At 37.5% G+C, this 27,577-nt stretch overlaps 1 protein-coding gene across 1 annotated transcript; it reads right to left on the bottom strand.

Annotated features, from left to right (window-relative positions):
- Nucleotides 1–12,300: 12,300 nt before the first annotated feature.
- Nucleotides 12,301–26,819, bottom strand: LOC139743299 (uncharacterized). The gene is made up of 7 exons (XM_071653793.1): nt 26,713–26,819; nt 18,950–19,190; nt 17,098–17,243; nt 16,171–16,301; nt 14,228–14,345; nt 13,391–13,553; nt 12,301–12,452 (listed from the first exon to the last, which is right to left on the bottom strand). Exons 2-7 carry the CDS (start codon nt 19,170–19,172, stop codon nt 12,301–12,303), a joined length of 933 nt encoding a protein of 310 aa, XP_071509894.1. The 5' UTR covers nt 19,173–19,190; nt 26,713–26,819.
- Nucleotides 26,820–27,577: the final 758 nt, after the last annotated feature.

Here is a 27,577-nt window from a genome sequence, read left to right as displayed (position 1 = left end):
AAGTGGAAGAGATCTAATCTAGCAAAGTGAAAAGTGACAAAATAGCCATTAGATGGTTCGCATGATGGATGCATAATATGAACATGAGTGAGTATCCACTCTCATTATAGGCAAAGTATCCAGGGGATCTATAGACTGTGGGACTGAAAAATTGACATCCAACATTAGCATCTCATCTACTAAAATTGACCTCTGCTGTGGTCAGAACATAGGACATTGTTGGATCTTTGGCTGCAATTAATGTTACTGCAATTACCAAAAATCAACAAAATTGGACCTTTGCATAGTTTAGGAATAATGTGGCCATGACTTGGAAATAGAAACCACAATATTCAGCTGGCAGCATTGATATACACATGCTATTCATTGTTTAATTTTAATGTATCCCATGGGGATATGCATGCGCACCTAAGACCTTATCTTTTTCCTGGTAATCGTGGCTGTTTAAGAAGTCATCCATGCAAGTTGGCATACACCTTTGTGTTGGTCGTTGGCTTTGGGCGAATTCTCTCTATCAAGCACAGGCATGTTTGTCAAAGGGGCTGTGGATGATAATAGGCCAGTGAAATAAAATCTGGGATCCAGACGTGTGGGGTGCTACTAACTGAAAAAGGTAATTGGACCAGAGGGCACCCGATAAGAGCATCCTTGTAAGATATGAGATAAGAAAATATGTCTCCTCCCTTTGTTATCTGTCTTTTCATCAGTTACATTCACACAGAGGGCTAATCATTGATGGTATAGTCAGCTAATCATCGATGATAAGTGATTGCCCCCTTAAACTACCGGTACAGGCATCCACACATCACCTAATCTTTAAGATATAAAGTCCAAGCTTGAGTCTGGAAGGAAATACATACTTATGCCCCTTGCAATAAACTCAATTAGTGTGAAAATACAGTAGTATACTCCCCGTGCTGAATTGATCTGGGAGCTCAAGGGGGAATGGAGCTCATGCAAAGGTCACACTAACTTTTGAGTTTGTTGCGTGTTCACACAAGTTAAAGTAGGACCTACTTACAACTACAATTTCCACATAAATGACTGTAAACTTGTCCCCTTTTATTTCGGACTAAATGCAAAAATGCAAAAGCCATCTTGAATTGATATCTTCGAAAATATCACCTGAAGGCTGCACAGTTTACAAGTGGATTATTTACAGATTGAATGTATACGAACTAAATTGTTTATCTTTTTTTTTATTGTTCCAAGATTTCTTTGTTGCAAAAGTTATCATTAATTAAGTTAAGTTGCTCTTGATTAAATCAAAAAGTGGTTCCCCATTATGATGTAATAGATTGGGTTTCCCGTTGTCTTCTCTATCATATTCATTATTGCAGACAGCTGTTTTATTCTCCTTAGCTGGCAAACCAGACTCTACCAGAAAGTGGTCCCACAAAGGTCTCCATTTCAAGACTATGAAACAAGATTGATATAATTTTATCTCTTTTCTAGACAGGGTTCTAAACATATAAGTACCTTAACTTCGGATATGAAATTGCTTCTCAGTTACACGTTCTTCTAAGACTGATTGACAAATTGAGCTCTCTCTATCAATCAATCAAACAAGACTTACGTAGTTCTATCTCTTGTGTTTTCAAGATGGGGTTTCTAAACATTCTACTCCAACTTTGAATATCAAATTGCCTCTCCATTAGTATTCTTTTATAAAAGACTAAATGACAAATTGAGTTCTTTCTGTCAGTCAGTAAGCCTATTGTCGAGTTGTCATTTCCTTTGCTGTATTCATGGCTGTTCCCATGCATCACTTGCATTCGAGCCAACAGTACAAATTAGGTTTCAATATACATGTCTCCAGTTTCTCTGCTCCTGTTCATGGTTTCGATAAGTGCATTAATTCCCTATACTGGCTGCCATAGAGTGCCATACTAGATTTGCATTGATCTAGACGTACTAAGTCAGTCGATGCATGCTGTGAGCAGCTTCCATTGTAGAAAATATCTTGTAGGGGAGCAACCATACTGCTTCTTGAAATTCAATTATTCAACTTGAGCAGCGAGAACCACTCCAGTTATTGCCATTGGCGCAAGAATTGAGTTATGTGCACAATCTCTGTTATGAATACGAGTGAAAGTTGCTGCCCAGCACAATGTAACCATTTCCATTCATAACCAGCTATACGTCAGTGCATCGATCTGTACTTATTACTGTAGCTTCGAGTGAAGCCCATGAGATGTGGCAGTGAGGAAGCAGCTCATTTTCATTTCCCTACGAGGCAAAGGACTGCAGCTTTTCTGTCAATCACCTTTGGGAGCAGTGATTTTAAAAATGTTCAAGATATCACATTTGATGCGTATGTGTAGGTCATTTGTATCACAAAACATCCTACCATATAAAATTTTGCAATAAAGCCTAACATTTAAGTAGATACTCTATTTTTCTTATATGCGGTTTAGTCTGGAAACATTTTCATTATAACTTTGTTCACATTTTCTACATTCAACAATACTTAACGTCGATTATACTGGTTCAAATTTTTACATTGGTTGTTTTTATCTCTAATTCACATTTTGGAACTATTTTGAAGCACTCATGCTGGGTTTTTGTTTCATCTACAAATGGTAAATTATACCTTTAACTTTCATCACTATCACCATCATTAGTATTACTATCATTACCATTGTTTTAATTATCACCACCATCATTGCTAGTTTTGTTTATTTTACCATGATTTCCTTTGTTTGTTTTTGTTCATTGAGTTATCAAAGAGATATTCAAAAGAATAAATGTTACTGAATGTATACTTTAAAAAAAAGCAGTATGAGAAAACTTATTTCTCCCTAGTGTATTTGTAAAAATACTAACTTTATATCGAGATGATTGCACTACTATGGCTGTTGGGTCTTCTCCACCAACTTGGGAGCACAACAGATATTGCCAGTATAATAAAAGCTCATAATTATCATGATTAATAATACTGACCAAATGGAATGACTTTGTATCTCTTTTTATGAAACCACTGCAATGAAACAGCCTGGCAGTAACAGAGTCACCTTTTCTGCTTTAATAGTGAAATCAATGCATATAGTTGAAGTTATGATGAATACTGATTTTAAGCATTCTGTAGTCAGCATCATGTAGACACAGGAAAGAATTCCAGTTTTGTTACATGTCATTTGTGTTGGTCTACATACAGTGATCAATAAGTGTCACAGGTTTTGTTTTACCTTGCACCTACAAAATGTATATCAGACACAATGTAATTTCCTTATTAGTTATGATTCGGTGCCAAGGATGCACTCTCAAGACATTTGAGAAATAACCCTTTGTTTTTATAATTTTGTCTTGAATCTTGCCATTTTCATCTTTCCCTTTCTAGAATTCTGTTTTGCATAACATTGAGATAGGCTTTCAGAAATGATGATCTTACTTCAGTTCAGTTCAGTTTCAGTTTATTTTATTTCGACACGGTCACTCACTTCAGCCAATGGCTGTTCTTCAGTGAGTCCGTGAAGAGGTAAAGACAAATCAAAGTAATATAATACAACATTTTATACTTAGTATACAAAACATAAAAAATACTAAACAAACACAATTATCATACACTTTAAAATCAATGCCGTATTCAAAAAATACTACCATTTATACTGAAATATTTCCATAAAATTACTTACGCATTAAAAAGAAGAAAAATATGCATATATATATATATACACAAATGATAAATGAAAAAAAGAAAGAAAGAAGAAAAATAAAAAAATAAAAGTGGGTCCATTCAAACACAAGACTTAATACACACACACACACACCTATGCATCAAATTGTTTATTTTTAGGAGCTTTGATAGTGAAATTACCATCTGATTCAAAATTGTCTGCAAGTTTTGGAAAGAACATGTGAAATGAATGCAGTCTACCTTTATCACTCATACTCAGCTGAGTAGTACTGCATTCCCAGCTCTCACCATTATTCTCTGGGTTCATTGCCTGTGAGCTCTCCTTCACACCTTACTGTTTCAATATTTGTCCTGACCTACAGGCGCTGAAAATTAGGCTGTAGATTCATTCCAGGTCAAATATTATTTGTAAGACTGGTTGGGAAAGTCTGTTGTTTGCAAATCATTTTAAAGCCCTCCCTCACGATTATGTTTCATGTGTTCCGACCAGATTTCATTATATAGGCCTACAGTCTGGAAACTCGGGATCTGATATAACAAAATACCTGATATAACGAACTAATTTCTCCAGTCCCAATGAATTTATTTCCTTTGTTTTGTATTGTTTATTGAGTACTGATATAACAAAATAACTGATATAAAGAACAAATTGTCTTGGTCCCAATGATCTCGTTATACTGAGTTTCCAGTGTATAACATGATATGATATGATATGATATGATACGATATATAAAGAATTTGTGACACAATTTTGTTAGTATGGAGCCGTGCTCACAGTGGTTCATGGCCAGTGTGGTAGGAAGTGCAGACGGCGCGTTGTTTCTTACAACCATTCAACAATACAGGCACAGTCTTTGTGCTACCTTTAGAAGTACATTGCATTCTATTGTGAACAGTTTGAGATCTTTGTCAGTGGAAGGTCATGACTGGTGAGTTTGCACCTCGAAGGAACAAACTTTTGTTGGATTTTGACTGTTTTCTTCTCCTTCTCTCCCTAATGTGGACCTCTCTCTCTCTCTTAACTCCGAACAATACCGGGTACTTGAGGAAGCAAATAAAGGTAGAGTGGGGGGCATGAAATGATCGGTGAACAGGTGTGTATGTTGACCTAATGTGCTCGTTTGATCTATTTTCATTCCATCATTTGTTATCATACATTCCTCTTCAAGGGAAAGACCAGAATATACCAGTACAGTGTAATTAGAAAATCAGTCACAGTCTGTTTCAGATTGAAGCTTCACAAATACATTTGTGTCCAATTAATTCCTCAATATTATCACACATCTTTTTTTCTCTCTCTGTTTTTTGTTTGTTTGTTGTTTTTTTTTTTGGGGGGGGGGCATGCCTTACCAATCCTCAAGTGATGATCACATTCTTTGGACAAAATCTTTTAAAAACTTTTTATCTACTGGTGTAGTATATTTTCCATCCATAATATGCATGGGAATTTGTAGGGTAGTATATCACTTGCTACTTTTAGATATAAGCCATATCTGTGATGCTTTATATGAATGTCATCTTTTTAGATTAGGGTCTACTTTATTATCATCATTGTTACTGTTATTTTGACAGTGATGCACCACGCTATTTGATGAGTGCTTTGTGTTTAATAAAACGGTTGATAAAGAAGAATTAATTTCTCTGACACCCTGCAGGTATTCAGAGGTCACAGTTATCCATTTCTGCCCTGATACAAAATGGGGAGGACTTCAGAAGTTTCATTAATTGATGATATGATCAAAGCATGTACAGTATTCCGTGTACCATACGCAGAGCTGCCAATTTCCATAGAACGTATGTGTTTTTAAGATATTAGGTTTGTGTTTCCCGCATTGGAAATAGGAAAATATGTTTTTGAATCTATTTATCAGAACTTTGATTTGGTTCGAATTTCTGAGCATGTGCAATTTTCCCCATATCTTCTGAACCAAAATATGACTTTTCCTTCAGAATATGGATTGTTCTTGGATTATCATTATGTTGTATTGATGAAACGTGCTCAAACTTTTGCATCCCTGTACATGCATCTGACCACACTTACACTTATTCCAAGCTTGGGAAAAAAGAAAAGAAATCAAATAGGAATTCTAGATGCCGACATACAGTACATTATGCAGTGTGCTTTTAAAGCAGTATGCCTACCGTCACATATCAGTCGTTGATCTATGCAGACATTCTGGAGTCGTTCGTGGGCGAGTTACAGTCTGCTTCACTGGCCTTGAGAAGGTCGAGCCACGTCTGACATTAAGGGTGTAGCCTCGGCAGTTGATAAAGACGTTGATCTTGAATTGCTGATACTGGCAAGGCACAGCAAGGGAGTGCCACCAAGTAGTACAATGGTCTCAAAGTCAAGAGTAACACTAGTGTTAGTACCGGGGGGTTGGGTAAAAATATAGAAGTGTCCTCTAGGGATTACATGATTGTTTCTTTACTATGGAGAAATTTGCATGAGTGTAGTGTCATGTGTTAAAGGTCAGCCGACGTAATCTGTGGGGTTATTTAATTGCTATATCAATAAAGGAGAAATTTGACATACATGTGCATAAATCAGTCATATAAAATGGTTTCCAAAATGTGGGTACAATTAGAGTGTATCTCAATACAACAATGCTCAAGATTTTTTTTTTTTTTTTTTGGCATTGTTTATGGCACATTCAGTGCTACTATTTGACATCCCAATAGTTTGGATGTGTTCGAGACTGTCCGTCAGGGGTAGTCTCGTTTGGTTGTTGTCTGTGAGAATGTCCTTCATTCATTAATTTTTCATGCATGCGGACTGCGTCGCAAGTTTGTCTGTGAATTCTACACACATGCAGCAACAAAAATTAAGTGACTTTCAAGCTGGATGTTGTATTTAATATCTACATTATAATTTTTGTATTTGCTTGCAGTCAACTTTGTCAGTATGAGTGTGGATATTTGCAATGTTTATGTATGCTCTATATATTGAGAGTTTTATCATTTTTGCTCCTTTGCTATCCCACTCTGTATGTTCTATTATGTCATGTCGTGTTTTTAAGTCATATTGTTGTTTTGATATTTTTGTTTATGTTAACATGCTAGCATTTTGAAGATTATAGTGTTCATTCATTTTCTTTTCAAATCAGCCTGAAATGTTGTGCACCTTGGCAATTCTGTATCATATAAAAATGTATCATTGTTTTGATTTTGTACATACATTTTAAGATTTGTACAGTTTGCTGGCCTTATAGCTAGGAATGGCCCATCAGTTCATCTAATTCTGCAAAATTCTTGATTGTAAGTCCAGTTTGGACTGTCACAAACAGCATGATAGTCAAAGTGATAAGGAGAGACTTCTCGTATTCTTGATTTTTGTAATTGAGTACAAATCTGTGTTTAAGAGATGGTTGTAAACATAAACAAGAAGCATGATGATGATATACCCTGGTAAAGATCAAGACATCAGCATGTTTCATCTGTTCTGGTCATGAGACGAACCTAGAACTTTACAGTACAATGTTCATAGCATTCATGGCCAGTGTAAAATACAATGTACCTTAGTTTCCGTCATTCCCGAAATTTGTAAGGATTGATTTTTTTTTTTTTTTTTTGGTGCCCTTTACAGTGAAAACTTGCCAAACAAACTGTGGCCTGCTCAAATGATTGTGGAGGAATGAGGAATTGAAGTATGTGACTCATTTTGCATTGGTCAGGGTATTTCGTGTTAATGTGTGTGCAAAGTAAACAAGCAAAAAATGATTCAAAAGCAGATGTCTTACTCGTATAAAATGATTTTAAAAATATTTGTTTTGACTGTATATAATTGCATCGTGCTTTATAGATTATTTTAATCATATGTCATATATATATTATTTTCTGAGTGCAGTTCACTTGTGTTAATTAACATACAGTAGTCTGCTGTGAATCTAACAGGGTTACCTGCATTTTAGTCAAATGTTTGATTGATGGTGATGGCAAGTTTTGATTGTTTAAATAGAAATGTCATATGATTGTAAGGTATGTGTAAAAGGTAGGACCTAAATGCAATCTGATGATACGAAGTTAAATGCTACCTCTTGTGAGTAGAAAAAGGCAGCTGTCTTCGATCATCTCAGAGTGAAAAAGAAGTTTCAATTTTTCAACGAATAAAAACTAGTAAGATTACAAAGGGGAAGTTGCTTTATTGTCGGTGAAGATTATTGCAATGAAACGTCAGATTTGTAACAATCAAAAGGAAAATGCATATATATTGTAAAAGTTGTTATTTTTGCATACAAATATTTTCGCGAATGAGGAGGTCACAGACACGTTTGCGAGATGTTCTTTTCATGATGGCTATCGTTAGTGCACCAATGCCTGTCCGTTCATGATATTTTTGCGAGTTGTTGAATTAGCTGCCCAACAGTGATTCGCTAAATTCATAAGAATTAAACCCTTAAAAAATAAATAGCATTTACAATATATTGTTCTATCATTTAATTTTTTACATCTATTAAACACAGACAATAAACATGATAAATCATATTCACCATGAAAGTAAATAGATGAAAGGAAATTCAGGAGTGGGTGTGTGTATACTATCTTACAAGGCACCAAATGGTGCACTAATATACTTATCAAATAGAATATTGTTGCATTTAAATGATGTCTATTGTATTTCACTCATGTGGATTATGTAGGATAGCCAGACACATTTTTTTTTTTCATATGAGGTGAACATGTTATCTTTGAATTCATATGAACATAGATCTATTCCCCTCAGTGAGATTAATGAGAAAGCAATTATTAATGCCTCATGTTATGATAGATTGAGCAGTGTCAGAAAAAAAAAAAAGGCTGCAGTGGCAGAAAATGAAAGAGAATGTATTATAGCAACAAAGTGAGCTTGTTATACACTATGCAAGTGACCGCACAGTTACATGACCTAGATCATTACAATCGTGTAGATGACCCCTAGTCAGTGAATATTTTCATAATTTAATGGCATTCAGTTTGCTCAAAGCTCATGGGAAATAATTGACCTCATTTCACTCAAATCTTTATCGAGCTATGGCCTCGGTTTCTCTGTCTTCACTGAAGAAAAAAGACTCTATTGTCAGCATGTAAATTCTTCTTTGAATATGGTGTATATGTTTCTGGGCCAAAGTGTACACCTTCTCAGCTGATCCACCTCATTTGGCTTGTAAGGGTTTTTCAGAATCCGAAATTTGCAGCATTGAGTTATTTTATGCTCAGTAAAGCAAGAGGAAAACTTACAGAGGGCTTTTAAGCATCTTGGATCCTCTGTGTGAGCAAAAAAAAAAAAAAAAAAAGGTTTGTGTGAAATATTATGAATGTTGTGACATAAAGCTCAACGAAAGTACACATTTTTGTGCATGTGTGTGAAAAGGAGCCCTGCACCTGGTTTTGACTGCCAGCCCTTATAAATGCACTAATTAGTTTTACAGGTACAACCATGTCAAAGAGATGTTCAGCTACATTGTATGTTGTTTGAATTGTTATTCTTGCTCAATATTTTTTTCTCAACATTCAGTTAAAGTTGTCATTAGATGTACTCTTGTATTCCAAGGTTCTTACATGTATGCATGCCTCTCTGCAAATTGGTGTATTATAGGAGCTCATTGCAGCCTCCTCAGTGTAATTGGAGTCTGTGGTGAATTAAGACGAGCTACCATTGCCAGCGGCAAGTGATATGCAACTTAATACTGTTGGCACCATGAGCAACCTATTTGCACGAGCTTTTGGTTGTTAGTGGGTTAAGAGATGTGATTTATACACACATCTGCTATTTACTTTATAGGCATCAAGGCAGAAATTCAGTCTATGCAACTTTGACATCTGCTGAGTTGACTGTGCGTGGAGTTGGTGTGAACTTTAGCTAGCAAGATAACAGTGGAGTTGCTGAGTCATTCTGATTTTGCAGGAATCTCCCTGGAAAAAAGAAATCATGTGTCTCAATAATTATCTACATCTGAACAAAAGCCTATAAAAGCTCCCCCGATTTGGGAATTATTGTCACCGGTATTGAGATGCATAAAATAACATCAAAGTATCTACCCGTTAGCTCTGTGAGACCTACCTGATTTGGATGTGTGAATATTGGCAGCCCCTAGATGAGCCAACCGGTTATACATAAGTGCTTTAGTAGATCCACGTGTTTAAATCTGTATAGGCTTCATACACATTCCTGCATTATGATCACTTTTGGACTAGCATAGACAAGTAGGTATACTTTCTAGACACATAATGGATATGAGAGTTGTACTTACTCCTGTGTTGGCCCTTACCTTTGGACTCATACCTACCAGTTACATTTTAGTGCTTTATCATCATCAGATGTGTTATTTCTTTCACACAGAAATTAGTATTCTTTCCGGTGCTACATTGTGTGTGATCAATCTGAACATGCCACTTTGGATATTAGTGTCGTATCTTTGCCCAAATCGAGGCTATCTCAGCCATCATATTTCACTTATTTCTTCTTCTTTTTTTCTCAAATAATAAGTAATGAAGTAAAGTTTAATATTAGATTTAAGTACAGTAACAGGATTTCATCTGAGTTATTAAGACACTGAATTTAGTATCACTTTATGATTGTGGGAGAGATTTGTGAATTATGCAGAGAGAAAAGTAAAAAATTAGTTTTATTCACCTGCAGAGTTGTGACAAGCAAAACACTATGACTGTGCAAAATTAATGTGAAAACTTGCAATAAAATTGTGACTGCAACAATGGGATACCCACGCTTGTTTCTAGTCCTTTATTGAATCCTCTGTTTACACCAAATTTGTGTGTCTGTGGGTTTTGACTGTATTTGCTATTTGCAGCTTCCATAGCAAATAACGACCCCACGGATAAATGATAGGATCAACACAATATTGTGTGTGTGTGTGTGTGTGTGTGTGTGTGTGTGTGTGTGTGTTGCGTGTGTAATGTCTTGTTTTACTTTTACATCAGGTTTCAGAGCAATCAGTGCAGTAAACATGAGAATCAAAATCTGTTCTACAGATAAGAGAACCAAATCCTAAAAAGATAGTTAAAATATAAAAATCAATGCAGAATGACTACATGATTTTCTCACATTGCTATCAAATATAATCTTAATACAACTGGCAAAGTTTCAAGCATAGAAATTGAGTGCAACAGTAGCAAATGGACCAAGTGCAATGTTTGAACAATGACATGGAGGACAGATCAAGAACTTGCAGTAGAGGGCAGGCCATCATTATAATTCTTTACACCCTAATTGTGGAATATTTTCCAGTGGGGGATCTTCGCACATTTTATACTATGTGCCACCTGCATGAAAGCAAAACCTAGCAAATTACCTGTTTATCATGTGTCTTCACTTAATAATATATTAAAAGTAAAATTTCAATAGCACAAAAAAAGAACACCCAAAAATACATCTCACTCGACCAAGCACCAAAAATTTATAATGGTGCAAAGTCATACATGTCACAATAACACATGCATGAATAAGTTACTGCACACTCACACACACACACACATTTCAAGAACATGACTGCACCTAATACTGGAAGAAATCTTAAGAATAACAATCGACACCAAAGACACATTTTCACTAGTTCTTGAAATGTGTTTTTTAATAGTGATATCTACATTTAATCAATTGAAAGATGATAACACTTTTATGTACATAATATATTTGCAGCAAGTTTTTACATATATTATCTACTCTTCTTCTATCGTATGCCACAAGTATTATAGCAAGGACTCCATTATATTTTGTGACACCCTGTCTTCAGAAAAATGTCATAATTTACTATGGTTTCTCTTGTATACAACTCTTGGAGACCCAACGGGTCAAATTCATTTCATCGCGATTTTGCTGAACTACAATTAATCAAACGAGACAAAGAAACACAATTCACAAAATACATTCAGTACAGTAAACTTGTGCACAAGAGCATGTGTTTGCCATACTATGAAGATCCCTTGTGATGATATAGAGACAGAAATGGCAGTTTATGACAGTCCATCATTTGCCAGATCACATAAAAAAAACCCACACAAACATTAATTTAAACATAACTAGGAATGTGAATGTGAAATGTGAATCATTTTCAAATGTGCTTACACATTTTCTGCTGCCAAGATGCAATTCCATGCAAGGTGGGCACACCAGTGTAATTGCTTGGTAAAAGACAAAACCTTGACCAGTCTAATTACATGCAGCTTGTGCTGCAGATGTTACAACCCTAAATAATATTCATTCTGGTCAGTTTTTCTGTTTGCATTTGTTACCCTAAAAAGCTACGCTTTTTGTTGTTGGATTTGTTTTTGCTCACCCCATTCTTTCATTTCTTACCAAATATCAGCTGCTTGGAGCGTGCGTAAGCCTTTAAACTAAAGCACTGCAGCCTTTGTACAGCATTGATGTCCTGCTCCTGAAATGAGGATACATCGCTTGTCTATGGTGGAGACATACACCTGTATTTCTAAATCCCTAGAGTTCAAATATTAGCAATTTACGCCTACACAAAGAGGATGCGATGATGTCAACAGAAGTCAGCTAGCATCTAGTAGAACGACTTTCAGTCATACTCTGAGTAGCAAGGTGATATGATAATTTTTCCGTCTTTCGAAATCAAAGAGAACGAGAATGGATGAGAATCATAACCGTGTCATAGGACTTGTCCACATTGTGTTCTCTTCCTTTGTATCTAGTGACTCCATGTTCAGTAGGCATAGTGGTTGGTGCTGTCCCAGTGAGGCACATGTGGGGCCCTCAGTCCAATCTCCCCACTGGGCAGCTTCGGGACTGGCAGATTGATGCCAGTGAACTGGGGCAGGTTGCGATAGTTGTGGACATCCCTCATGCCTGGGTGCACTGTAAGATCAAAATGGCATGGCATGGTAAAATACCTCAATCCAGAACCAGTTGTAAAATTCTTGTTCCCAACATAATGCTTTTCATTACAATTCAACAGTCTACAACAACAACAAATACACAAGCTATTCTATTCAGTAAGGAAAAGTGCTACATGCAGATACATTGTTGCACTGGTGATAGATCTTAGAGCACAAGAAAGCAGTGGTATAAATTCTCTGCTCACAATTTACATATTCCCCTCATCCAAAGAACATCTTGGCATTGTAAACAGATACATCACACAGACCTCCCAACCTTTCTGACTGAAAAATAGGGATGATTTGGCTCAAAAGTAGGAAATAAAGAGCAATTCCAGAAGGAGTTTGTAGTAAGATTATCAAGAAAAATAGGAGAATCCTATTGAAACAAGAGGTGGGAATGGTCAAATTTCAGATTCTTTCTTCCAAATTCATAATGGTTGGGAGGTCTGCATCACAGGATTGGCTGCTTAGAATGATCCACAAATTTTATGTGAACTACACCGCAAGGGACTGAAAAAAATCTTTAAAATATGCAAAATATGATTTCAGCTTATTCATACACCTGCAATTTGAAGAGCCGAGTTTGACAGTAACATCCTATATTTTGTCCCCTATATCCAATGGTGCACTTGTGCATAGCAAGGTACAATCAAATATAAACTAGACCTTGAAATGTTGTTTTATATGAATTTATCAATAGTCACGCGAAGTCATTGCAATCTGTAACCTTCCCTACTTACTTTTCCTTCTTTTCCTCCTTTTACTTTTGCTTGATATGAGCACACACGTTTCTCGCAGCCTACTCAATTCATTTGGAAGATATTGGTATTAATCAAGACTACAACCCCTCCATTATTTGACATAAATTAGACCAAATCCTAGCCAGCAAAAATACAAACAATCAAAAGAACTTACCAAGAGGGGGCCTTGTTCTCTCAAAGGGCAGATTCGGCTTCCGGTCGTGCTTCGGCCAGTTCGGGTCGTGCTCGGGGTAGATGTTGGTCATATCCTGGATGTGCTCAAACACTCCAGGCTTGCTGGAGTCTGGGTCGTGCTGGGCGGATGACCAGGCACCGAACTGCATGGGATACCACAACAAAGATGGTCAGCAGGGGATTGACACAAGAATGAAACGACCGCAATCATATAAAGAGTACCAATAAAATTCAGTGGATTTATTTTCCTGTCTCAACCGAAATAACAACATTTCAAGCATAGGACAGCATGTCCACTTAGGCATTCATTCCTCCACTTCTGCAGAATGTGATTCATTTCAGCCATTTGATTATCAATGAATATCATTATGTATACATCGAACAAGAATTCAAGAATCATAATGATTAACACAATTACCATGCCAATGTGTAAGTTATGTCATTCTAATTGCACCAAAAATTATAGGCTTTCTCTGAGAAATGTCTATAGAATTGCCACGCGCTTAAAACTTTCTTCTCTTTTGCCATAATCAGTAGTAGGAAAAGTGATGTACATTAGGTGAAGTGATGTGTATTTTGTCCTTTTCTTGACAAATATGCTGAAAAAGGAAAAATGCATTCAATCTACAGGGATTTATATATCTTTTGTTTTTGTTTGTAGTTTAGTTGTTGTTTTTTTTTTTTTCTGAAATATTCAAAGCTTAACCCGTTGAGGATGAGTCCCAAGTATACCGGGGCAAGTGTCTATAGAAAATGTGTGTTGTAGCAAAATCAGCCCGTCCTCAACAGGTTAAGGTAGCATGCTGCACTAACTTACCCCTTGCATGGAGCTGGTACCAGGATGTGATGAATTTGTGGCAATCTTGGCATCATTCAGATCTCTGTGGAAGGTTTCTTCCCCTGCAGGCTTTGTGTCAAAGGTCGGTGGTTCAGGGCTGTGTGAATACAATGCAAGAGCAGAGAAATGTGAGATATTCTTCTATTACCTGTGGCATCATTTATGAATACAATCTCGGAACGATCTATTGTTGCACCTACCCTCCATCCCCCCCCCCCAAAAAAAAAAAAAAAAAAAAAAACTAGAAATGTCGCTATGGCGACTGGTATGCCTCCGCCATAATGCATGATTCTCCTAATAGGTACAGATAGTACATGTGGACAATGTGTGATTACATTTTCACAAAAGTGGCAAAATATTAAAACGACAAGTTTGTCACAAATGTGTTAAATGTTCACCTTCCTTGACCTAGGTTTAATTGGATGAATAGGAGAGCATGTATTTGGGAGTTAAGGACTTTGACTTGACTTTGACCCATTTATATGTTTATATGCATTGAGTTATTTTCAAGGTACGGAGAAAAAGTGCAATTTCTGTATTGAATAGTAAATTGTTACTATTTTCATCTGGCCTTTGACCCTAAAATTCATAAAATAATCACTGTCAGGCAGAACATGCATAAATATGTAGTACGTTTTAAGATAACTTGAGCCACTTCCGAGATATGGAGGAAAAGCTTAGTTCAGCACTTTCACTTGATCTTTGACCTTTTGACCTTTGAGGCAAAAACAAAAGAAAAAAAAACTTTCCAAAGAATCTCTATTAGGTTATGCATGCATACACCAAGTGTAAAAAATATAATAATCCTGCCAGCATTGCATAAACATGACGGAAATAGTACAATTTTGAAGTGTTTCCCTTGACCTTTGACCACTGACCTTTGACCCCATGAACCCTAAATTTTCTAGATAATCACTGCCAGTCAGTACATATACAATGTATATATACTATGTTCCATGAAGATACCTTGAACAATTTCCAAGGTACAGAGAAAAAAGGTGAAGTTTTAATATTTTTACTTGACCTTTGACCTTTGACCTCATGACCCAAACTTTCACCAGAGAATCTTAATTGGGTAATACATGTATACACTAAGTTTCAAGAAAATATCTTCTGGCATTGCATAGATATGGTGGAAATAGTGAAATTTTATGTATTTGACCTTGACCTTTTGACCTTTGACCTTGAGCATGTGCACCCAAAAGTTGATAGGCACAACTTCACTCCCTAATACACATACATGCCAAGTTTCATTAGGATACCTCAAAAGGTTTTTATAGTTACCCTGTCCACAAAATTCATTACGGACGGACGGAAGGACGGACGGAAGGACGGACGGACGGACAGACGGAAGGACGGACGTACGGACGGACGGACGGACAGACAACCCGAAAAAATAATGCCTCCGGCACCACTTCGTGGCGGAGGCATAAAAAAATACTTACAATAATCACACAATCTTACACACAAGAAAAATAAACTGGAAAAAGAATTTCACAAATATGCTTAATGAAAATTCACCACTTTAATGAATGGATGACAAAGGCATCAATTTCATCAAATGCACACCATAACTCAGGTCTGATTTGCGTGATACTGGAAATGACCTCCTTAAGTCCTAAATCTAAGGGGGCAAAATATTGTCCAACAAATAGCCTTCTCGGCCCTTCTTTTTATGGAAGACATTAAAACATTGTTATACCTCCAACAAAATCGAAGTGTCCTGTAACTACTTTCAGGAGTGATAAAGCCTACACCATAAGCCACATAAAATAGGCAACAAACTTCTCAGAATAGTATGTTCATACTCGTAAATCCCTCTTTTTTCCCTCCTTAGTGTAAAAAACCCTATTATAATTATGGTATTCATGAGCTTGCATTTAATGGATTAACAACATCTTAGAGCTTAAAAAAGTACGAACCTTGTCTTCAACCCGCCAGCCACCAGCTCCATCGCTCTGGGTGCGGTGGTATTCATTTGATGCTGGATCCGTCTGTCTACGCCGCGGGTGTCACGACTGTACAGGGCTTCCCGGTGGTATGTCTCCAGCTCCTGATAATGAAGAATAGACATCACAGGTATAGTACATTTTGTGGGTTGGGGAACTTCATTCAGACATGAAGTAATCATGTTACAAAACAATAATGATAATGATAATAATAAAGCAACAATAAATAATAACATGGCACTACAGCTAAGATTATCCTTCAAGATTAATAATATAGATACAAAACTCAAACTTTAAAAAATACATAAGGAATGAGCTAAAGTGTTTATAAAACATATTTTTCAACTTATATGTCAGAAAATAATATACAGACTTGACCTGGGGCATTTCATGAAGCATTTTATCAGATATTTTGTCTGACAAACTGTTAAAAGCTACTAAAATCCTTGCATCTGATTGGCTGAGAGCAAATTCGTCCGACAAAGTTGTCAGACAAAATGCTTCATGAAATATGCCCCCCTGATCACAACACTCAGGCAAATGTAATGGGACCTGAAATCCATCATGTGGATTTCTATTCAAGCATAAGATGATACTTTGCTTGTTCTTCTTCTCTTTTCATTACATCAGTATTCATTCTTTTATTTTCATTGGTTGTGTTTTGTGCAATCACAGAAACACATTTTTTTCTCTTTATTTTTGTTCCTTTTTTTTTTCCACTGAGGCAGCATCCCGCAAAATGAAAAAAAAAAAAAAATGTAGAATTAAGTTTTGGGTGGAAGTCCCAAGAAACTCACAGAAGTTGCGCTGCCCAACTTCAACCTCACCACTTCCCCTTCTATCCATAATGCTGCATTTAATCCCAACTGCATGCCACGTGATCACTACTGTACATCGTACCTCTAGCGCTGTTTTGATGTCTGCGATGTGCTGCTTTATGTGCCTCTCCACATACTCCTGACCGTTGGTGGCAGCACTCTGTCTGCTGCATGTCCGCTTCATCTCCTGTAGAACACTCTTGGCCTTTAAAACGTTGGCTGTCATAACTGCAGGGAGTAGTAGGGAACAGGAGTGGATCTTTGAGAAACAAATACACATTTCAACTTCTTTGAATAAGATTAAACAAAAAAATAAATAGTAGCACATGTACATCAAAATGTCACTTGCTTTTATGAGTGATGTGTGCTTGTGTTTCATACAAAGTAAGATCCATTGTGCATATCGAGCATATTCTTTGCACTGCTGGATGTACATTAAACAATGCACATTTATGTCAACAGTTTAGATTTAACATCAGTTGCTATTCCACTTTGAATTTCCCAAAATACACATTGCACTAAGAGTCAATTTATCCCTTGATTTTAATCAAACTCCTGTTTGACAATCATCTGTAATCAATCATATTTTTTTTTCCAATAAAACACTTGCAAATAAGAGTTTGTGCAGTTGGCACCAAGTACTATGCATTACCACAGCAGCATTATCAGCACCAATTGAAGCGGTAACACATTTACCAATAAAAGAAAAACAAAAGTTATGCAGATTAAAACAAGCTTGTAGAAGAAAAGAAACCTACAAACACAAATTAAGATGGATTGAGCGTAGATACATCCACCATAGTTATACCTACACATGTATTCATCAATGTGGGTATCAATCCCTTCTTCTGTTGCTATTGTTATTTTTTCCCTTTCAGCCTAAAAGGCCATCTATACGACTTTCAGTAACACGAATGATGACTTTGGATCTGAAATAAAGAAGCATGTTTATTCTGAGGCTAGTGTGATTTATTTCAGATCCAAAGTCAGTCAGTCACGCAACAGAAAGTAGCATAGAGTAACTGCGTCAGTAAGCGGCCGTGCAGCCGTTCGCGGCAGGTACAACATGTACGGTAATATACCGCTAAACACAGCATTGCACTGTTACATGCACACTACACATATACTAACACACTAGCAATCAACAAAAACCAACCGATAAAAAGGGCACAATCTCTGACAAAAGTGAAATTTTCTCACCTAAATGACAACATATCGCATCCAAAATAAAATTTTCGTACTTCTTAACATAACAATTAAGAAATAATGGTCCAAGAAACTTGATTTTTTTGTCGTTTTCCCGATGCTCATGGATTTTGAAAACATATCCTCACATAAAATAGAACTTTCGCGAGCCGATGTGGGCCGCCATTTTTGTTCAGAAAGTGGATGTTACCATCGAAAAAATTCAGAAAAACACGAGAAAGACATCAACAACACCGCCAGAATTGCGATCTTGTTTGCGGCCAATGCATGTGCGCCCGCTATTTTCACGTGCTTTCGCAATGGGAATTGGCGCTTACGCAATGTTAGCGAGACATGTGAAGGCGTTCAGCTAAAGATCGCGGAGCACGCGCGTATTGCATAGGGATTGTACATTGTGCCGCAAGCAGAAATACTACGTCGCATATCGCCCTTATCGGCGAAAATTGTGCCGGGTTTTGCCGTGGTAAATCATGAAAACTGCGTTGGTCAATGCTAAATTTCTTTTATGAAAACAATTGCGTTAATGAATAATCTTGTCTATGATATATGACATGGTTAAAAATAATTTGCCTGATTTGTTTACAAGTTGGAAAAACCCTAAACAATGCTTAAACTGCCGCAAACGGGATATTTTACTCTAGCATGCAATGACCTTTATCCTTAAAACTTGAGACCTCCTTCCACAACTACCTGTATAGTGTATCTCATAAATGCACAACAGCGCTTACATCTAACAAGTGGACCATCCACCCAGTACTCCTTGTTCTGCTTTACATCAGGTCGAAGGTCACTAACCACCTGACCGAGATGGTGCATGACCTCCCACGCCCTCTCATCAATCACAGCCTGCTGTCTCTGCAGACAGTTTAGTCCCTCCAGGACGCTTGTGCAGGCATTGAAAAACTCTGCGCGTGTGTACGGAGTGGCTGGGTTGGCAGACGAGACGCTCATGATGAGTTGCTCAGCTTTCTAGAAGATGATCAAGAAAAAAATAATAACAATAGTAATAATATCGATTCCAGAATTTAACAACATTTTCTTCAGTTGCCTAATAGTGGCAGGATCAACACAAGTTTACACACCCTAATTAGTGGGGTGGCTTAGTGAAATTATCGTGACACGGCGGACAAAAGCATGATTTTTTCACCAAAGGTACTTCATGATGTACCTTCTCAAAAAATAGGGTGCTCCAAGAAAATTGATGCTGGGAAGGAGGTCAGAGGTCAAAGGTCAATGACCTTTATTTGTGAAATAGGTTTTTTGGCTATTTCTCAGGTCAGGAATATCCAATCTGGATAAAACTTGGCAGGAAGAATATTGAGAACAAGTAAAATATTTTGATTGAATTTGGAGTGAATTTTCCAAAGGTCAAAGGTCAAAGGTCAATGAACTTTTTTCTAAAAATCATGTTTTTGTTTATTTCTCCAGGTAGGAAGATTCAATTTTCACAAAGTTTGATATGAACGTTGTATAGAAGGTACCAAGAGTATAAACCAGGGGTCAAATATAATTGTTGATTTGTGCGTTGCCATGGCAACCCAAAACTAGGGTTTTTAATTGTTAGTTAGTTACAGGAGGCTATTTTCCAGTTTGGAAGAGATTCCATTTGAATAGGTACAACTGATCGATGGGATGTATAGAGGTTTGAAATACTTTTCATTAGTGTTAAGTAGTATGTTGCCATGGCAACTACATATATAGATTTTGGTTAAACTTAAAGGAGACTTCAGAACTTATGAATTTGAAGAGATTTCCATCAGGGTTGGTATAATTGATCAACAAAAAAGTCGCCAGACAAAGATTTGTAACCTTTATAGCATGTGGGTTGAGTGAATGCAGCAACAATAGTAGAACACATCAGTGAGAGTTTAAGGAAAATTGGACAATCCGTTCTAAAGTTATGAATTTTTTAAGTTTCTCCTCATGCAGTCGAGGCTGGATGAGAAGACTACTATACCTTGTAATGTCACATGTGTACAACGATATAAAGAATGAATAAAGAAAATTCAACATAAATTATTTTCGCTTACAAAAGGATACTCGACTTCTCTTTCAGAAGGCAGGGGGAATAATATTACCCTTGACATACGTCAGTAGCAAGTCAAAGAAACTATGTGAACTTTATTCAAAAAGTATGGTTTTGTGAAATTCTCATTTTATTTTCCTTAGAATGTGCGCATGTGACATCATACACTGTGGTAGTCTTTTCATCCAGCCGCGACTGTGCAGATACCTTAAAAAATCATAACTTTTGAACGGATTGTACGATTTTTTCCAAGCTTTCTGTGATGTGTCCTACTAATATTGTTGTATTCACTGAATCCACGTGTGCATGAAGGTGGACTTGTCCTTTAAGGACAGATTCTGAAAGAGCAGACTGTAAGCTTTAAAATGATGTATCACACAATTCAAAGAGATTCCCCTAACCTATCTAAATAACAATACCGGTACTGGAAAGAAAGCACACACTCTGGATAAGTATAAACTGAGAAAAGAGGCTGCTTTGTCTATTTTAGCGTTTAATCTTTACCAAGCTGTCTCATGTCATTATGTTCATCTTTTCTTCCCCCCTCCAATTTTCATTTGAGTTTGTCATTATTAATTTTTGATGATAAGAACGATGCCACAAGGCATTGTTTCTTAACAATGCTTCAACTGCTCCTTCAGGTCCAAAATCTACATCAATATATATAATTTTCCTGATCTCCTCAACATTTTCCAAAAATAAAGCATACACCTTTTATGCATTGAGTCCTCCTTTGTGTGGATAATTAAAGGCAGAAACCCCAAATTAGTGCTTGAAAATTATTCTTAAGTGTGAGTTACGGATAGAAAGAACCTCTGTAAAAAAAAAATGAATCTGTATAATCAATGTTAAGTATTGTTAATAACACAAAATGTGAACAATATTTCTATGATAACATGTTTCCAGACTAAACCGTCCGCATTTATGCTTTAATGAGAAAAATACTGATATCTCTTTATATGTTTGCTTTGATTGCAAAAACTGTATATGGTAGGATGTCTTGTGATACAACAGGGGGGGGGGGGCATTTCATGAAGCAGTTTGGTCAAATATTTTTCTGACAAACTGTTACAAACTACAGAAATCCTTGCATCTGATTGGCAGAGAGCAAATTGGTCCGACAACTTGTCGGATAAAATGCTTCATGAAATGCCCCCAGACCTACACATATTATGCATAAAATGTGATATCCTGAACATTTTTTTCAAGTCACTCTCCCAAAAGTGTATATATAGGACCTTTAAGTTTTTCTTGTGTTTGTTCCTGGCAGATTACTAGTACACAAATGCTCCAATCCATGATGACCTAACGGAAATTAAGGAAATTAAAATGAATATACTGAAAACCAAAACTACAGATACTAATAACTTACTTCATTCTTCTCTCCCCACCCCACCTCACCCCTTCTTTTTGGTTTCTTGATATACTAGTAGATCTAGCTGACTTTGATAATTGTCATTATGTAACATCATCTTCAACTGACAAGACGATAAAACTTAACAATCATTTCATTATGCTGCTGGACTAATGGGGTTAGTTGAACTATATTGTTTTTAATGTACTATACTTTTTCCTCCTATCAATCACATGTATTTTGGGTGGACTGTATTTTGACATAAAGCATCATAGAATCAACCGTCTTTGGGGTCGGGAATTTTGTCATATTATATTGTGATTTAGATTCTGCTCTATGCTGATTTTGTTTTATTTCTATCAACTTTTTAAACTTCCCCATAGACTTTGTTCACCAGCCAACTACATCCCACCCTCTTTGGATAATGTGAACCAATCAAACATTGCTTTTACTTTTTAATAATATGTCTATACAAAGCTATCAGACCAAAAATATTCAAACCACTTTAAGTCTTTATGAGTGAAATTACAAATATCAATATATTTTTAGAAATATTCAAATTGTCTAAATTCAACTTCAGCTATGAAAACAAACTTTTAACCTTTTTAAACATTTGAATAACCCCCATAAGAAATAAGAAACATATAGAGAGGGGAAGTGCGGAGTATAAAAATTGCTTACGGGAACCAGGTAATCCCTGCGCTAAACCTGTGGAATTCACACAATCTTGGAGGAAACGGGTTAAATTTGTTAGGAAATATGTAGGGCAATACCCAAGTTCTCAATGGAATATGCAGCTCTTCTACTGGTAAACTAGTAGTTCTGGGAGAAAAAATGAGCTGTGACATAGTCCTACACCTGGCTCAGTCATTGCCCAAGATTTAAAGTATCTGAGCCAGAGTCACATGTCACTCTTTGCTATTTCTCTACAGGAGGTAGGACAGTACTAAAAAAATCCTTTACCAGAAATTATATCAAATTATTTAATGAAAAGGTGCTTAAGAAAACTGGACTATTCCAACACACCTCCCTCAGGTCTGCAGCACAGACTAACCACCTGTTACCATAGGAAAACCAGTAAAAATGGTGTATTACTGTAAACATGCACATAATATGTCGTATTATGGGTCTGAATTTTAAGACTAGCAACCATGTACATTGCATTGCATTGTACAGAAACCTGGCGAATGCCCTGTGTATAGTCTTTGAATTCAGACATTATTGTTATGTACAAATTAAGGGCATTTTCTCTTTTTTTCTGTTTGCGGATTTCTTGGAGCACCCCCTAATTTTGATCCTCATATATATACAAATGTCTGAGGAAAAAATGACACTTTTGTCCGGCGTGTCACGATTATCAGTATATTTGTCACTAAGCCACCCCACTAAATGGGAAGGTAATGTATACAGCCACACACGTTTCATGTGGGAAATACGCTCACACAAACACACACATACACACACAAAGACATGTACATTACTATGATATGAACTTGAATCGAGTTGAAGAAGGCGAATGTTGGCCAGCTGGTGTTTAATGTTAGAGCATGATGCTTTTTGCTTTAAGATGATGTGAGCACAACTTGAATACTAGAATAGATCTAGGTTCTAACTGTTATTACTGACTAACGTTAGACTCTCTAGATCTAGTCCTACCGCTACAGAACATAATCATAATGTCTAGAAACTTTCTAGGAATGTAGGATCAGGGTTTTCCGTCTCACCTTTTCTCGTCTAACTTAGATAGATACTGGAGCTACACTAGAAAAGACTCTTCTAGCCTCTAGACCCTTACGAAAAAGTCCTGTGGTACTCCTGTGGTAATTACCACAGGACGGTACCACAGGACAGTACCACAGGACAGTACCACAGGACAGTACTACAGGACAGTACCACAGGAATTGTCCTGTGGTATTTTGGGACATACCACAGGACTGTACCACAGGAATTCCTGTGGTATTTTGGGACGTACCACAGGGCAGTACCACAGGACAGTACCACAGGAATTCCTGTGGTAGTTTGGGACGTACCACAGGGCAGTACCACAGGACTAGTACCACAGAACAGTACCACAGGAACTGTCCTGTGGTATTTTGGGACAGTACCACAGGTCGATCATTACCACACAGCACTACCACAGGGCAGTACCACACAGCATTTCCATGGTACCACAGGAGAGTACCACACAGGATAGATCGAAAAAAAAATCTGGGAGAATTTTAGCCACATATCAAGGAATATTCCTGATAGGTGAGTGATGGATTTCAGGACAAACATGGCCCTACTTAATAACCTGTCCTACTCCTAACATATAACCTCAAACGAGAGTCTAATGGCCAAGTGCCAATCTAGTCCTATAATAGATCTATATAGTCATATTCTATTCCTAGGTAGCCATAGACCGTATCAGTACATATATATATGGCCGTCTATCCGTAAAGCATTAAGGCATGGTTACTAACTCGATTATACTTTATTATCAAGATATGAAATTACACTTTCATAACAATATCTATGATATTGGGAATAACATAACATAATTAGACAATCTTTCATAAAGTTCAAAGTAAGTTCCATCATTAATATTTTGACTTTTTAAGTCATATATATATTTTCTAAAATCTAGAGTGCTTTTTATGAATATTCATGAGCTATGTAAAAATTTGTACCACAGGAGTACCACAGGAGTACCACAGGAGTACCACAGAAGTCCTTATGAAATTTCTCATGCTTTACATCAGCACTTTCACTAAATAGCTAATACTGTAGGAGTATAGGACAGGATAAAATGGCAAGTCAATTGCTATAATTCACAGCATAACTCATCTATCAATTAATTGAGGAATATTAATATGTGCTTTTTTGTTTGTATTTTTGTTATAAATTTCAGTTGATTCTGCCTTACAATTTTCCTGTGTGGTACTCCTGTGTGGTACTGCTGTTTGATATTCTCCTGATGTGATAGTCCTCTGGTATAAAATGTTAAGAAAAAAGAAGAATATCCTGTAGCATTTTTCTGTGGTACTTACGAATTTAATTTGCTGTGTGGTACTTCTGTGTGGAATAGCACCATATTATGATTTTCCTGCGGGATTTTGGACAGTTCCTGTGGTACTCTCCTGTGGTATACATCGAAAATTACCACAGGAATTCCTGTCGTACTGTCCTGTGGTACGTCCCAAAATTCCACAGGACAATTCGTGTCGTACTGTCCTGTGGTACGTCCCAAAATACCACAGGACAAGTCATGTGGTACTGTCCTGTGGTACTATCCTGTGGTACTTTCCTGTGGTACTGTCCTGTGGTACTGCCCTGTGGTACTGTCCTGTGGTACGTCCCAAAATACCACAGGACAAGTCGTGTGGTACTGTCCTGTGGTACTATCCTGTGGTACTGTGCTGTGGTACTGCCCTGTGGTACGTCCCAAAATACCACAGGACAAGTCGTGTGGTACTGTCCTGTGGTACTATCCTGTGGTACTGTCCTGTGGTACTGCCCTGTGGTACTGTCCTGTGGTACGTCCCAAAATACCACAGGACAAGTCGTGAGGTACTGTCCTGTGGTAATATCCTGTGGTACTGTCATGTGGTACTGTCATGTGGTACGTCCCAAAATACCACAGGACAATTCCTGTGGTACTGTCCTGTGGTATGTCCCAAAATACCACAGGACGAGTCGTGTGGTACTGTCCTGTGGTACTATCCTGTGGTACTTTCCTGTGGTACTGCCCTGTGGTACTGTCCTGTGGTACATCCCAAAATACCACAGGACAAGTCGTGTGGTACTGTCCTGTGGTACTGCCCTGTGGTACGTCCCAAAATACCACAGGACGAGTCGTGTGGTACTGTCCTGTGGTACTTTCCTGTGGTACTGTCCTGTGGTACTGCTCTGTGGTACTATCTTGTGGTACTGCCCTGTGGTACTGTCCTGTGGTACGTCCCAAAATACCACAGGACAAGTCGTGAGGTACTGTCCTGTGGTACTTTCCTGTGGTACTGTCCTGTGGTACGTCCCAAAATACCACAGGACAATTCCTGTGGTACTGTCCTGTGGTACTATCCTGTGGTACGTCCCAAAATACCACAGGACAAGTCGTGAGGTACTGTCCTGTGGTACTATCCTGTGGTACTTTCCTGTTGTATTCTCCTGTGGTACGTCCCAAAATACCACAGGACAATTCATGTGGTACTGTCCTGTGGTACTGTCGTGTGGTATACGTCCCAGAATACCACAGGACAATTTGTGTGTATACTGTCTTGTGGTACTGTCCTGTGGTACTTTCCTGTGGTAATGTCCTGTGGTACTGCCCTGTGGTACATCCCCGAGTACCACACGAGTCTGTGACACAGTACCACACAGTTCCTATGTTAACATATATTTGTGTGGTACATTGTGTGGTACAAACCAGTACCACAGGGAGTACCACATGAGCCTGTAAAACAGTACCACACAGTTCCTGTGGTAACATTTATTTATGTGGTACATTGTGTGGTACTGACAAGTACTACAGGGAGTACCCTACAAGCCTGTGGTACAGTACCACACAGTTCCTGTGGTAACATTACAAGTGTGTGGTACATTGTGTGGTACCGACAAGTACCACAGGGAGTACCACAGGACTTTTTTGTTAGGGGACCTAGATTTCTAATCATGACAAAATTTAGCTCGAAAACATGCCATTAGGCATTACATGGCACATGCCACATGACTGGACAGTTATCCTCTTGAACTGAGTGAAGGCAGAGTCAAGAAGCGGAACCTTATTTTCCGCCTCTCCCCGTTCCGGGTTAGAAGAAACGATTCAGCTGCCATGGCCCATGCAAGTGATGGACTTTATCTTTAACATTTAGTAGGTCTATCTCACAGCTAGGCTTAGCTGCATCTTAATAGCATATCAGACGGGTAGGCAAAGGCAGCAGCGCCTTTACCTTCGGCGACTCGAAGAGCACAATCGCACCAGCACTGCACTGCCGGCTGCCGACAAGATTGGTAACTCACTAACTCAGTAACGGTCGTTAGCATGTGGTAGCAGACACCGATCGTTTGACGTTTAATTTATGCGTCACACATTCAAAACTTTGTTAAGTTGACACGAAGTACAGTCTACTTACGTTTTTGTGATGAGAAGAAGAATCAAATTATGACACTGCTGTTATTCTCGGCATTCAGATTATGCTGCGAATCAAAGTAGAAGGAACTCGCTCTCGGCCCGGTTACGTTAGCTAGCTACAGCGAGAACGTGATGCGATCAGTGCCAGCGTTGCCAGGTCCCAACAGAGTAAAATCACCAAAAGGCTTGCAAAAAATCACCAAAAGCCATCAAAAATCACCAAATTTGGAAGAGCGTAGGTAAGGCTTTAATTTCAAGACAAAATTGTATCAATAAACCTTTATCAAACACTCTGCGCGAGTCTCGGTGCAATTTTCGGCGCGCCGTAGTCACACACACTAAGTGCAAAATGTGTACGATGTGTATGGACATATGACTATGAGTGTTTGTGTGTGTCGCTGTGACAAAAAAGGGGCACATGTTATGTGTCTGCAGGAAATAAGGGGAAAACTTTGGGCCAAATGCATTTTCCTTTTCAATTAGTGTGATTATTTTTCATCGGTCTAAAAATCACCAAAAAGTTACCAAAAATCACCAAATTTTGATTTGGTTACCAGGCTAAAATTTTGTCACCAAACAACTTCAAAAATCACCAAATTTCACCCTTTTTGGTTCCCGAAATCACCATCTGGCAACACTGATCAGTGCATGCAGTGCGTCGTGTTTCTATCACGATAGTGTCAAGGGTCATATTCAGTTAGATTCTAAGAGTTGATGAATAAATTTATTCTCTTCTTTTCATTTAGTCATATATTTATCGTTATAAAAGTGATTAAAATCAAATAAAATAATCATAATGATACTGTAATACAAAAATTAATTTAAAAACTATGTTATTACGAAATATTAACCCTCTAAGAATATAC

This window comes from Diadema antillarum, unplaced genomic scaffold, assembly GCF_040938485.1.
Source record: "Diadema antillarum isolate AM-2024a unplaced genomic scaffold, OU_Dant_1.0 seq00001066_RagTag, whole genome shotgun sequence".
NCBI lineage: Eukaryota > Metazoa > Echinodermata > Echinoidea > Diadematoida > Diadematidae > Diadema > Diadema antillarum.
This window is presented reverse-complemented; position numbering and strand designations above follow the sequence as displayed.

What these genes read in the sequence shown, in the direction of transcription:
- LOC139743299 (XM_071653793.1), bottom strand. Translation starts at nt 19,172, where the DNA reads ATGAGCGTCTCGTCTGCCAACCCAGCCACTCCGTACACACGCGCAGAG. An exon ending in GTACCAGCTCCATGCAAGGG is followed by an intron (nt 13,554 to 14,227) that starts GTAAGTTAGTGC and finishes TATCCCATGCAG; the next exon opens with TTCGGTGCCTGGTCATCCGC. An exon ending in GAGAACAAGGCCCCCTCTTG is followed by an intron (nt 12,453 to 13,390) that starts GTAAGTTCTTTT and finishes TTGATCTTACAG; the next exon opens with TGCACCCAGGCATGAGGGAT.